Raw genomic sequence first — 13,604 nt, forward strand, 5'->3', positions numbered from 1 at the left:
CACTTTCAACGCAGTTTGACTGCCACTTGCCTAAACAGTCGCCTGTATGGTGGCTGGCTTGGGAGTTTCCATCAGCTTCTGCATTTTCAGGACGGCAAATTCTCAAAATATTCAAACTGTTGAGTGTAACGCTAACCGGTCCTCTAGCTTGACGCGCAATATCAACTACTAAGCCTTGCAATATCATCTCGAAAACCAAAGCTCTGACCGTACCTTCAGCCAGCACTAGGGAGAGAACTGTAGGAAACGTAAGCTTTCATGAGAAGCTAATTGAGTTACTTCGACGGTTTCAGTCGATGACTTGTGCCCTCTTGATGAGGTAGCCCTTCGTCTTGCAATGGGCGTAGTCAGGCAGACGATGATGACGACAGAGAGGAATTATTATATATTACCAGATAACCAACACCAGCACATGCATGGGAGGTTCATTCCGTAGGTTTCTCTGAAGTGACAAGTATGTGGTGCCTAATTAGAGTTGCGTGCGCCTCTTCATGTTCCCTTCCAGCATGGTAAGCGATGCAGGCTAGCTGCTCCTCTCTCTGACGCCTATGACCAAGTCCTTGGGATGCAACAGGCCAAATCCTGGTCGGTACTCGAGGGGAACCTGCATAGCCACCGTAACACTCATCATGTCGAACGTAAATGCTTTAAATCCAAACTAGTAAAACGTTAAGCAGATGATGGGATGAAGACGTAAAAAAAAGATCCTTGAAGGCGACATGACGCTACAGCAAATAGTTAGACAAGTGGTCTGATCTTCTACAAGCCAGCCACTGCCTTGAACTGCCAGCTTGCTGCCTTAACGAAGACAAGACCAGTGGTAAAAAAACATTGGCTCCAGCAATGCCCCATGTTCAAAGACATTGAATAATTGCCTCAAGGTCGTTTACTCAAACATGTTTATACGATAAATGCGAAGTCCTGTTAGCCGCTTCCCTGTTTGATGTTATCAATGGTGCTTTATGAATAATAAGATCGTTTGCAGTCACACCGATTACTCTGTTGGAGGCAACTTCTTTTGGGCTCAAACATACCGTATATATATGTAGTGTAAACGAACAACCAAACAAAACGCAAATACATGGTCAGGATTTTGAAGGAAGAAAAAAGGATTCTGAGAACATAAGCTGGGAATAGAGCGTTAAACTAGCTACAAGTCTATTCCCGTTCGAGTGCGGCGCGTATATCCAGGTTTAACGAACCTGAAAGTGGAAAGTGAAACCTCGAAATGAAGCACACCTTATCCACGATTGATAGGAATACCAAGAAACGATCTAGTCATTTTTTGTGTTAATGTAACCGACAATCTTGGAGCGCGCGCACGACCTGACAGCATTAACTAATGATATCTTGCCTTAGAAGAAAAATACTATTTAGCTCTTAGGCCTGCTATATCAACGCTGTAAGGATCATTGAGTGCACGAGAAAGTGTAGCAAAAAAAAAAACCCTTCTTGAATTCGCATTTTACAATGCCATGCTAAAACCTTTAGGCTGTACCAGAGTACCGCTATGAAACCTGTATAAGGTTGCAATATTTAGAGTAAATTTTCTACGTGTTATACGATTATTTTTCAATTTTGTAGATCGTGTTGAAAGTTTCTAGTGAATCTGCCGCTAAAAGAACCTGTCGCACTAAACTTCATCTTTTTTCTAGATTCATATGTCTTACGAAAGCAATGACAAAATCAAAATTGTCGCTCACATCTCCGTAACACGATCCAGATGTTCAAAAAAAAAAGAACAAAAAACAAAACAAAGTGAAATGCGACATCACATCTAAAGCCGAAAAGCAGCTCTAAGATTAATACCTATAATTAGCGACGACTTGTGTGTCTACGCCAACTTTGAAATTACGGCATTATATTGAAGTCACAGCCAATCAACCGAGTCACTTGGTGACTTCATACTTGCGTCGAAACGTGTATACACTTCGCTCAAAAAAGTCGCCATCTAATTGTGCACATCGTAAATCCCAGAGACGTCTCACCTTTGTTTTGGGGCACTTCACGAAGCGCACGCTGTGAACGGCGTGTAGAAGACAGGTCTTCACAAGCTGATGCGCAAACCTCGATCCAATGCAGTTTCGCGGTCCAGCGCCAAACGGCAAGAAGGTGTAGGGACGGATGGAGTTAATATTCTCCTCGCTGAATCTGCTCGTCAACGGTCGTAGCAAAACAAAACGAAAAAGCAAATAAATCAAACTTGAATATCAGCATTCGCAACACTGATCATGAAAAGTGCCACTTTGTCCTGTCTTTTGTTTCGTATAGCTTTAACTAATAGTTTTATTTCTGGAGCACATTCAATATTCTGCAATTAACAAATACGCTCTATTATTTTTGTACCCCAAGGAACAGTATAAGATGTGCAAGAAACTGCTTTCCGTTATTTATCCACACCAGACGCATTGGGTCACTTTCAGAAGAGCTTGTGTAAGGACTAGCTGGAACATAATGGATGAAACAGGTCCTCATAATGTGATAGCCACCAATAACACAGTCTAGAACGACCCGAAAAACATATATTTTTGGGCAACATAGGACTTTTTTTCCACACGATCCAAAAATATTATTCGACCACGAGTGCGATTTGTGGTAGCTTCTGCGCATGCGTTACCAGGGGATGAGAGAGTGGCGATGACTTCTATGAGCTTGCCTGTCAGGGTTGAAAAGGTCCGGCTCTGGGAAGAACTCCGGGTCGTGATGAAGTGAGTAGACCGGTATTACTACAATGCAGTCCTCAGATAACTTGATGCCGGTTTCGCCGAGCATGTAGTCCTCATGAAACACCCTCTCGAGTCTGTCGGTGGGATTGCGAAAAACGTTCATGAGGCGAGCATGTGAACCGATGAATGCGGCGTAAAATTCTGCATATAACTGGAACATGATTACAACTCAAGTAGAAATATCGTGGTAACCGAATGCACATGAATTGTATATGTAGGTGTGTTAAGCACTAATGGTCTCGGTACAATTGGTCTCAGTATAGATCGTTCATGTACAGACTAAGGCGTACCAATCTCTGCCATCAGAATAAAAAGAAACTCCCGCTTAAGATACACTTTTAGGAGTTCAAAGTGATAGCGCTATCAGGCCCCGTTCGCATCACCCTTCTTTTGTTTGTCATGCTTCTAGTGTGTGTGACCTCGCTGCAAACTCTCCCAAGGCACCCACCAACATTACATTTACGGAGTACAATTTCAAGCCTGCAATCCAATGCGCACACCTATGTAGCTGCTCACTTGGACATTGCGATGTGCGCCTGAAAGATAACCTGAATGTCGTAATTTCCGGAGAGCTCCACCGTGGCGTTATCATCTCATCGCTGTTTAGGCACGTCAAATCCCGGACATTATTATTACTTTGTTAATTAGCTGACGATCAAAGTGGTGGGGATTATGATGGTGATCATGATGTACTATAACTCAGACCTTTGTAATGGGTTCATAGCTTTCAACCACGTCATGCAGTTAACGCGGTGTTGCGTATGGCGCCATTTTATGCTGATGTCACGTAGTATTATAATGTATACGTGACTCCACGTCCGACATGACGAGTGTCCGAGTTTTTTTTCCCCAGCAGTTTTAGGCACTGGCGGGGCTACGTCGTAGATGGCTTGTCTGCCACGCGAAATACCTGGGTTAAGATACCGGCTCGTATCCAGATATTTATTCTTTGTTTTCATTAGCATTTTTCGCTCGTAACCAACACCACTGATGCCGACACCACATATTCTACGACGCGTATTCTCTAACTCTGTCGCGTGAACAAAATATGCAAACTTTATGTTCCCCAATGCAACAAACTGAGTAAGAAGTAAGACAGTTTTACTTCAACATTTTTTCCCCGTTTCTCCCGGTTTACTGCAATTTCGATAAGTAAGCCACATGGTAATGCATATCATACCAAGCTGCTTGCGCGAAAAGAAATGTGATAGCTCTGCAGTATTTGTTACCTTGAAGCGGGTGTCATCATTCGCAGTGTTTCGTTCACGACACAGTCCAAGTACGGCAGTTTTGAGACGATATCATAAGATGGTGAACTTCCCTGTGAGACGGAACGGAGACATCGTTACTCTCAAAGAATTGGAAGGCTGCAAGGTATAGTAGAGACGATGCGTTTAAAAGTGCGAAAACTGCCAGCGAGGGGATTGTTCGGTACGCGGTGATTGTGATGTTGCATGTGTTTGCGCTCTGTTGTCGTAGGTTGATAGGTACTAAACATTGCTGATGTATTGAAGAAGTCATCACCCAGTTATCAAAAGCTGCAAAAAATTAAATATGAAAGCTAGCAGCATACTAAAACAAAGTAGATGAAGTTGCTACGATAGCACCTTCAGCTCTCTAAGGTGCCGGAATGGCATTTGGAAAATCACAGGCCACCATTTTTTTTGTCGCATTTGCAGCGCAAGAGGCCACTGTAGTACTGACAGAGACCAATTAAGGGTCACTTTGAAATTAGTGCCCTGCTGGAGCCGAAAATTGCTGACTAAGCTTCAGCACAAGTTCACGGATATGAGAAAGTATTCTGTGTTGATTCAAAGTATCGACACTGTTTCAGTGAAATGAAGAGTTGGACGAGTTGACATTGGTTCATGATAACTGAGAGGGTGCGGTACACACAGCACGAAAGAAAGTGAGGACGCGGGACTAGGCGCTATATTAGTAACTGATTTATTTGTTCAGGAAAAAAAACTTATTCATAAGGCAGTTATACCAGATAAAACCCATGTTCAATCTGAAAAAATGCTGTTTCTTGAAATCACTCAAAATATTAATTGTTCCCAAGGAATGTTTGTATGATAACTCTTGTCTTGTGGATCCCAAAATGTCTTGATTGAGTGAATTCACGTTTACCACAACATTCGCCGTAAAGAAGGTGTGAAAAACTTCGCAGAGTCTCTCTGAGATGTTGAAAGCAAGCTGGAGACATTTTATATTTTCTATCGCAGCCACAACTCCAGAGGACTAACTAGCCAACTGCTTCCTTTTAGCACTCGCTCCGGGTGCGTGCTCTGGGTTTGAGTGGAGACCGCTAGGGGCTCTGCGTGTCCCTCGCTCCCACCACGCGACTTCTAGCTCGTCGACAGCGAAGACAATCAAGACAAGGCGGCAAAACTGCATGCGCAGCTGAGGGCTCGCAGAGAGGCTGCAGCATATCAACGCATACAAGCGGATCCAGTGTTGCGAAACGGCAGCGCCAGCGAGTTAACCGAGAGTTGAGTGCTCGCGAAGCTGCAGCCGCGGCACGCCATGCAGTGCAGACAAGCGGACCCGGAGGCAACGAGATCGCGAGAGAGAGAGAGAGAGATAAAGATGCAAGGAAAGGCAGGGAGGTTAACCAGACGCACATCCGGTGTGCTACCCTGCACTGGGGAAGGGATAAAGGGGAGAAAAGAGGTTGCAGAAAGATGAGAAGGTACACACAATCACGAGCACACTCGGGGAGCACACACAGTCTACAGGCGGTCGCTCAGGTTTGTTGACTTGAGGTAAAGTAGCAGTGCTTTAGTTGCTTTCTGCGCAACTGAGGTAGATGCCCAAGGTCCTAGTATCTTCTGCACACAAAATGGTCCGGGGTCAAGTCGATTCAAAACCATCCGGAGCTGGCATCGCTGTGTGTCGTAGCAAGCGCAGCTGCACAGGACGTGTTCGATGGTCTCTTCAGCTCCGCAGTAGTCGCATGTAGGAGTGTCTGCCATACCAATGCGATAGGAGGAGATCGCGAGAAGCGGCTGATAAACACCGAAAGTGGTCGCTACCTGAGGTTGGGGACGCCGATGCGCAATTTAGGCGTGATTTTCTCGAGCGAAGCTTCGGGAACAGCTCTAAAATTTGCAATCGCTTGTGGTTCGACAATAACCTGACGAAGATTGCCAATATTCAGAACGAGCAGTCTCGCGCCTACGCCGTTGCCGGGCTGCAGCGAGAGTTTGCGGCCGATGATGGAGCTCGCAGTGACTACATGGTTTGCTCAACTTCCGAATAGGACATGGCCAGTGGCCGACGATTGGCTAAAGGTCGGCAACCAGTCGGCGGCCAGTTTAGTTGGCTACACACCCGAAAAAGTGGTCGGCCCATGACTGGCCAATGACCACGTCGGCAGTAGGTCTGCCAGCCTGCTTGGCCCGGCGTCGTTGGTTTACCATCTGCCAACGCCACTCAGGCTTGGTCGGAATACGAGCGTGGGCCGACCTCTTTTTTAGGTCGGTAGTATACGCAAGCGAGCGCGATCACGATTGTAAATTTTCCCTGCGTGTAAGCACAAACGCACATCTCTGCCGCATTTCTTTTTTTTTCGAAATATGGACCATGGCATAACTTTAATTTCGGCGTAAATTGCAGTGTATGTGCATTTACATGAAGCCAGTCTAGTGTGAAATATGCTAGCTGAAAATTTATTTTTCCACGTAAATTTGAAGGAGGTGTACCAAGAGAAGGTAGTATAATTATTCCACAACCATAAACATATTTTTTTCGCATTTTAAAATACGCGACTGTGGCCTAGATGAAGATACGAATATGTGGAATAGCAGTGGTGGCTGCAGCCACTTTGACGGCTGACTTGACAGAAGACAGCAGCAAGCTTCTGAACAACGTAGTTACTAATACGGTAAGTATGTATGCCCTGATTCTTCGTAAAGGGAACATTAAGATGACACAGAAAGCACAATGGCGTGTTTTTTCAATGGTGCTAACCATCCGTGACCCACAAATACGCACTCAATATGGCATTCCCGCCTGCCTTTACATGCACTCCCGTGCCGCGATCATGTAAGGAGGTGTAAGGCTCAAAGAATGGCATGTAGCACAAATGTTTGTTAACAGGAAAGGGTACAATATTCCGCATATGCTTTCGTTCATCTTGCTGCTAGTGAGAAGTGAAAGCTTGGCCGTATATAACGCTCTGACTGAACACAGAACCGTAGTTTGATTACTGACACCCTGACACTAACCTCGTGGAGTGCTCTCAAGAGAAACACAGAATTTGTGTCGCAGTTGTGAGTACATTGCTCCGCTATTCGACCTATAAAAATAACGTGCCATGGTTTGCGAAACTTGTACCAGTGCACGCAAAGCTAAATATGGACACTGCTTTTGAATGAGTGATCACTTTTTTTGTATGTTATAAATTTGCTTCCATAATTTTTGGCTGAAAATATTTCTGCATCTGCTGTGTTACTGAACTGAGAGTTCCGTTGCCCATAGCTTGTAGAAAATCAGGCATGTATTTCCAAGACCAGTTGGTTGTCATCCCACGGTCGGAAAGGCCAAGTTATCGACCTATTTAGCTCTTTTCTGCTGAGATTATATTAACACCCCTGTTTCAAAAAAAAAAAAAAACTGAATAGTTTCACCTATGTTTTGCTTGGCGGGGTTGTCTGCTGCTTTAATTGGTTTCAGCAAAGAAACGAGCCTCTACAATTAGTATTTCCTTTCTGTCATACTTATTAGCTCAGAAGCATGTCAACGTCATTTCTAAGAAATCTTGGAGCGGTGCTCCAAAGCTTTGTTGGCTGCTATCGTTGGACTTTTCTTGTACTTATAGATTTCCTTGTATTTTCAGGCTGTCTCATCGAAAGTCATGTTGCTGCATTAAAGCAGGACGTCTGCAATGTCGTCAAAAATGGTTGGTCGAAGCCCAGGACAAAGAAGGAGGCCGATCGCGCAGGCGTCACGGAAAAAGCCTCCTCGAGTCACCACGAGCATCCGCGTGAATAATTGTGTAACTAAAAAAAGTTTTAGGTCCGTGTACCTGTGACGTTCATTGATGATCCTATAAAGGATGTTGCATATATATTCCTAGAGAGTAGTGAGAATATACGAAATGACAGAACTGACTGACGTGTTTCCTGAAGCACTCGTCGACTTCGGCTTGTAGTTTCTCCTGTGCCTGCGGGTTGACTGCCAGCAAGTACGAGGCAAAGGACGTCGTGGTAGAGGCCGTGTCCTGGCCAGCAAGGAAGAATAGGACGCACTGCGCCAATGCCTCATCTTCGGACAGGCCTTGAAGAAAAGGCGTCAAGCTTAAATTAAACTACACTTACTTTGGTCAGCTGGATCGCGCAACAGCCGATTAGAGCTAAGTGTGTACTTTCCTTTCTCGAATGTAAGTGTTCATGCCCGTGTTTTATTTTTGCGCATAATGTAAGGGTAAATGCCGGCGTTCGCTGTCTCTATTTTCTAAAGTATGTCATGCTGATTTTGTTTTATTTATTTTTTGCTCGAATTTCAGCATAAGATTGTATGCTGTTTTGTAAAATCGTTTCCCACTCTTGTAAAAAAAACACTTGGGGTTTACAATATTAACAAACAAACTAACAAACAAATGCAATATTATTTTCGACAGGATATGCTATCAGATAAACAATGTTTACTTGAAGATGCCGTTTTGATAAGGTTGCAATCTTTTCCTCTGACTTATCTCGTGGGGATAATGACATTGGTGTGGTCGTTGTTACCCCTATTGACGAAACCCTTCTTTGATGCTTGCAACGTATTCATGAGTACCGTATTTACTCGAATGGTACATGACCACAAATGGAACGCGAGGGCAGACATTTCATTGCGCCCAGGAAGAAAGAATTATTTTGGTATTCGATTGTTACGCGAGGGTTTACTTAAGGCAGCAAACATCTGAAATAATTAACTCCCATTGCCCCGCCACGGTGTTCTAGTGGCTAAGGTACTCGGCTGCTGACCCGCAAGTCGTGGGATCGAATCCCGGCTGCGGCGGCTGCATTTCTGATGGAGGCGGAAATGTTGTGAGCCCATGTGCTCAGATTTGGTTGCACGTTAAAGAACCGCAGGTGGTCGAAATTTCCGGAGCCCTCCACTATGGCGTCTCTCATGTACATATGATTTTGGGATCTTAAACCCCACATACCAATCAATCAATCAAGAACTCCTGTAACCTTTGGGTAAACATGCCATAAATAATCTTATGCCCAGAAACAAATCTTTAGGACAATTAGAAGTAGGCGGTAAAATAAAGGCTTCAAGTTGCAAACAGTGCACAGTCTTTGAAATCAATGTTTTCTACGAGGAACTTGTGTGCACCGGGGCAATAAATGCGTCTCTTAGCATGCACATTGAACGACAGAAATTGCGACAAACATTCAGGTGATTAAATGCATTTCTGGCTCCGAGTCACTTAACTCCCAACTTGTTACTGAGACTAATATATCTAATTACGTTCAGTTCTAAGAAAGATGTCAATGTAGACTCACTTTTAACGTCCTGAGGTTTCTGCTGACGACCTTCGAAGCCTGGGTCCTCTGTGGCCGTTTCTCCAGAAACAGTAGTTTGTTCTGCCACTTCCTTGGCGTTCATCATCATTTGCAAAAAATCTTCATGCCGCTGATGGTTGACAGTGATATGAAACAAAAGTTAAATAGAAGCGGCTACTAATGTTCTTTGGGACACCGCGTCAAAATCAGGCTTCAACTATGTCACTTTCGGCTTACGAAAAATCCGTCTTATTGGGTGCGTTTCTCACGACGACTTAACACACAGCTAGGTTCCGACCTCACCCAAATCGTCGGCGTGGCTCGTAGCATCCATCCTTGCCTAAAATAACTCTGCTACGCATAGAGCAATGCGCCTGTTTCGCCTGGATCATACCACGCCTTGGATGTAACTCCACTTTCCCGACTGAGGGCCAAACCTCATAAGCGCGAAAATGCACGCGACAGCGACGAGCGACGCTATGAGCGACGAAACAGGGCGTTCGCGCGACGTGTCACGTGCTCGTTTTCGCGCGATCGCTCGGTTCTCCAGATTTGCAAACCGTCGCTCATCGCTCGGAAGTGCTGGGCTCAAGCAGCCAATAGCGAAATACCGGAAAATACAGACTACATAGGTGCCCGTGACCCTGCCCGAGTCACGTATGCGCAACAAGAAATAACACAATGTTTATTACGCATGTGCATATAAAAAAGTGCTGCAAGGCAATATTAAACACTTTCCGTTTCATTACACAACAATATATCTTATTTTTAAATTGCATACCGCTCGCTACGCGGTTTTCTTGGTGCGAGTAGACGGCCTCATGCCAGCAACAGTGGAATTCGCTCGCCGAAGCCGTCGCGTGAATGAGGTTTGCCTGCGCTAGCGACTGATCGCGCGAAGCCGATCTACGTCGCGTCGCTTGTCGCTGTCGCGTGCATTTTCGCGCTTATGAGGTTTGGCCCTTATGCTTCTCACGCGAAATATCGCGACCTGCCAACAGGGAAGACAAAACGCGCGTTCCGTTTTCCTCTAATCAGACAGTGGCGTTCAATAACTCTAACATGCAACGAGTTGTTCACCTAGCCCAAGTTGGAGTACAATCAGTCATGCTTTTCTGGCTTTCACACCACTTGAGGATGGCGAGAAAGAGAAATAAATAAAGTTATTTTGAAAAAAATTGGCGCATGCATCTTCCCATGGAGGGGGGGAGAGGGAGGCTTAAGTAAATGCGTCGCAGAGTGGTTGGGATATCGTTGTTGTTGCGAATTTAGGTTTGGTTTCGGAAAGCTTAATTGCTATTTCGCCTTTATTATTCTCACTTATTGAATGAAGGAGAAGCGAAGGCAAGGTGTGTCAAGTTAAAGCTTGGCTTTATTGCTTGGTGCCGTCGTTGTATGGGACGAAGAGGAGACGCCCTTGACTGAACCTTGAACTTGCGCTCCACCGCTTAGTTACACACCACCCGCGTTCGAGGGAGACGAGACGAGGCACGAGAAGAAACTACTGTCTGCGTCACAGAAGTTCGCAAGAAGGACAGGATATATCAGGAGAAAATATCGCACCCTTTTCGTATTTGGAGAGCCTGGTGAGCGTCCCTTTAAGAGCTGAGGTCTGAAATTTCTTTTCACGACGTTGCTTGGCTTCAACGCACAACACTGCTCACTGAGTGTCAACACAGTGCTAGGCTTGGGCCGTGTTCTGTGTTCGGTAATACGTGGCAACCCCTGCACTGAACCAACTGCACCGACCTGCGTTGCACTTAAGCGAGAAAAAGATTATGGTGTTGCAGAAACAGAGAATACTTACAATATTGTTCTCCTCACGCTTCTTGATTATGTCGATGGTGGCGTTCTTGTAGAAAGTGAACGCTTTTTCGTTGAAAACACGCTTACGGAATGCTTGTCCGGCTTTCTGAACCAGTGCTGAAAGCAAACACGGATGGAATTTGAAAACAAAAAATATTCTGTAAGATAGCACCTTATAACTAGCCACGAAAATAAATATGCCGATATAGAGTACCTGAGCCGAAAAAGCAGGGCAAACTCGAGCATGCATGAAAACAATGATGAATCGACAATACTATTTTGAGCAATGCGGTAATGCATATTGTGTGGTATATAACAACAAAGTAATGACACTTACTGCTTAGCATAACAGCTGGCGTTACTTCGGCGAAGAACACATTTTTAGCACTCCTTATGAAAGATCCCTCTTCCGGAGAATTAGGAGATAGTTTAACACCAAATGAGCAGCTTGCGACGGCATCCAAGGTAAAGTGGCCATAAAATCTGTTGAGAGAAACGAACAATAAAAGAAAATGGGATAAAGATTTTAATTATGCAAAAGAAAGCTAGAGCTTGTGGACAGGGATGTACTGAACAGATGAAGGACGCGTACAAAAAAGCGCGCAGATAACCACAAGAACATGGACAAACATTCGCTAAGATATGAGAGAAACAAGCAAAAATACGTTCCTCAATCAAAAATTTAGATGGGAGCAGACAGATGAAAACAACAAAGTGGGATAATCAGGGTGAACAGGGGAAGGGCCTCAGGCCCGTGTGCTCAGATTTGGGTGCACGTTAAAGAACCCCAGGTGGTCGAAATTTCCGGAGCCCTCCACTACGGCGTCTCTCATAATCATATGGTGGTTTTGGGACGTTAAACCCCACATATCAATCAATCAGGGGAAGGGCCTCAGACTGGCTGTCCGACGTTTCGATAGGAGTACCTATCTTTTTCAAAGGCACCGTGTAATCCTTGGTGTGTTATAGTTTTTTTAAAACTAACACGCCAACAATGACACGGCCCCTTTAAAAAAGATAGGTCCTCCTATCGAAACGTCAGCCAGCCTGTCTGAGGCACTTTAAAACTGACACGCCAAAGATGACACGACGCCTTTGAAAAATATAGGTCCTCCTAACGAAACGTCGGCCAGCCAGTCTGAGGCACTCTCCTGTTCACCCTGAATATCCCACTTCCTCAAACTCAGGCACAATAACAAACGCACACCTGCAAAAGTGGACGTAAGCGCCTGCGCATTCAAAGCTCGAAGCTCCTAAGGCCCTCAGCCCACCGTCGCCGTCGTCACCGTTGAAGCTGCCGGCGCAGCGGAATGCGTCAGCGCAAGTGCTTTTAGGTTTCGTAAGACTATCTTACCCTTTCATGTCGACGTCTTCTGACGCAGTTGCCGCCTTTTTTAGACGCTCTGACGTGAAATGGGCACAACTGTCTATGATGGCTTGCATCTAAGGACAATGTATAACATGGAGCAAATTTATTGAGAGCAAATGTCAACGAAAACTACTGGGACAGCAACCACAAAAGCAAATACTCACCCCAATACAGATGCCACCCAATCGCAATAGTCTACATATTAGTGTTCGATGCCACACACTTTCAAAGAGTCTGAAGTACCGAAACAATATAAGTTGGCCCCGTGACGCGCAATTCGAGGAATTATAAACGGCAGTTTTCTTTTCTTCACATTATTATCGAACTTATTCCGTTTCGAATATCTGGTGCAACGCTGTGACGCGTAACGAGAATTGCAATAGATGCGTTCGCACCAGGATGTGGTTCAATGATTTCACCTTCCGCAAAGTGTGCGTGTGCATGTGTGTGTGCGTGTGCACGTGTGCATATGCCATTGTGGGCACCACCCTTCCTTTTTAGCACTTTTTTCCTGACAATTCGTTTTTCTCGCTCGCGCGCGCGTGTCTGTGTGTGTGTGTGTGTGTGTGTGTGTGCGTGTGTGTGTGTGTGTGTGTGTGTGTGTGTGTGTGTGTGTGTGTGTGTGTGTGTGTGTGTGTGTGTTATAACACAGTAACAAATGAAGATACTTCAGGTTCTGTAAATCAACAAATATTGTTAAATATACGATGGTCAATAGGTTTTACTGAATCAGTTAGTGTTTCTTCATATTCGTATCGTGGCCTCCATCATCAGTTCAGGTAACGCGCAGCCAGAGCCACTCACGGAGGCCACGTTTGCAGCGGTGAAATTCAAGCTCCAGACACGCATGCCTACACACATTGCTGGCCGAACATGTTAGATTCCAGAGCATTGCACATGATGTATGAAATGGAGTATACGTATAGTAATGAATTCACAGTCAAACGTTTAAACAGAGAAAATCTATTAGCGCTGGTTGTTAGGCCTCGATAATGGCGGAAAACGGAAGGGCGGCGAAAGAAGGACATGACGGAGGCGCAACAGTGGTACTTTGTCTGCGATATTCACTGCACAGGCACCGTGGACGTGAGCGCACCGTTCTCTAAAGTGTACGAAATTCATAAAGTAACAAAATTAATAGGTGACGTCAAGTGATCAGTCGAAGTTTCAAGTACACGGCGCGAAACAATACGAAGGGTG

General features: G+C 45.0%; 1 protein-coding gene across 1 annotated transcript in view; it reads right to left on the minus strand.

Moving 5' to 3' along the window:
* Window positions 1-372: 372 nt before the first annotated feature.
* The window catches only part of LOC119185482 (uncharacterized), a 78,827-nt gene continuing 65,595 nt past the window's right edge, over window positions 373-13,604 (minus strand). Inside the window, exons 26-34 of the mRNA XM_075893137.1 lie at window positions 12,390-12,478; window positions 11,373-11,518; window positions 11,037-11,152; window positions 9,230-9,359; window positions 7,846-8,006; window positions 3,956-4,047; window positions 2,657-2,800; window positions 1,989-2,151; window positions 373-604 (exon numbers count right to left, since the gene is read on the minus strand). Of these exons, the coding sequence (XP_075749252.1) occupies window positions 524-604; window positions 1,989-2,151; window positions 2,657-2,800; window positions 3,956-4,047; window positions 7,846-8,006; window positions 9,230-9,359; window positions 11,037-11,152; window positions 11,373-11,518; window positions 12,390-12,478 (1,122 nt within the window). The 3' untranslated portion in view covers window positions 373-523. The remainder of the gene's footprint in view (window positions 605-1,988; window positions 2,152-2,656; window positions 2,801-3,955; window positions 4,048-7,845; window positions 8,007-9,229; window positions 9,360-11,036; window positions 11,153-11,372; window positions 11,519-12,389; window positions 12,479-13,604) is intronic.

Source organism: Rhipicephalus microplus, chromosome 4 (assembly GCF_043290135.1).
Source record: "Rhipicephalus microplus isolate Deutch F79 chromosome 4, USDA_Rmic, whole genome shotgun sequence".
In the NCBI taxonomy this organism is placed as follows: domain Eukaryota; kingdom Metazoa; phylum Arthropoda; class Arachnida; order Ixodida; family Ixodidae; genus Rhipicephalus; species Rhipicephalus microplus.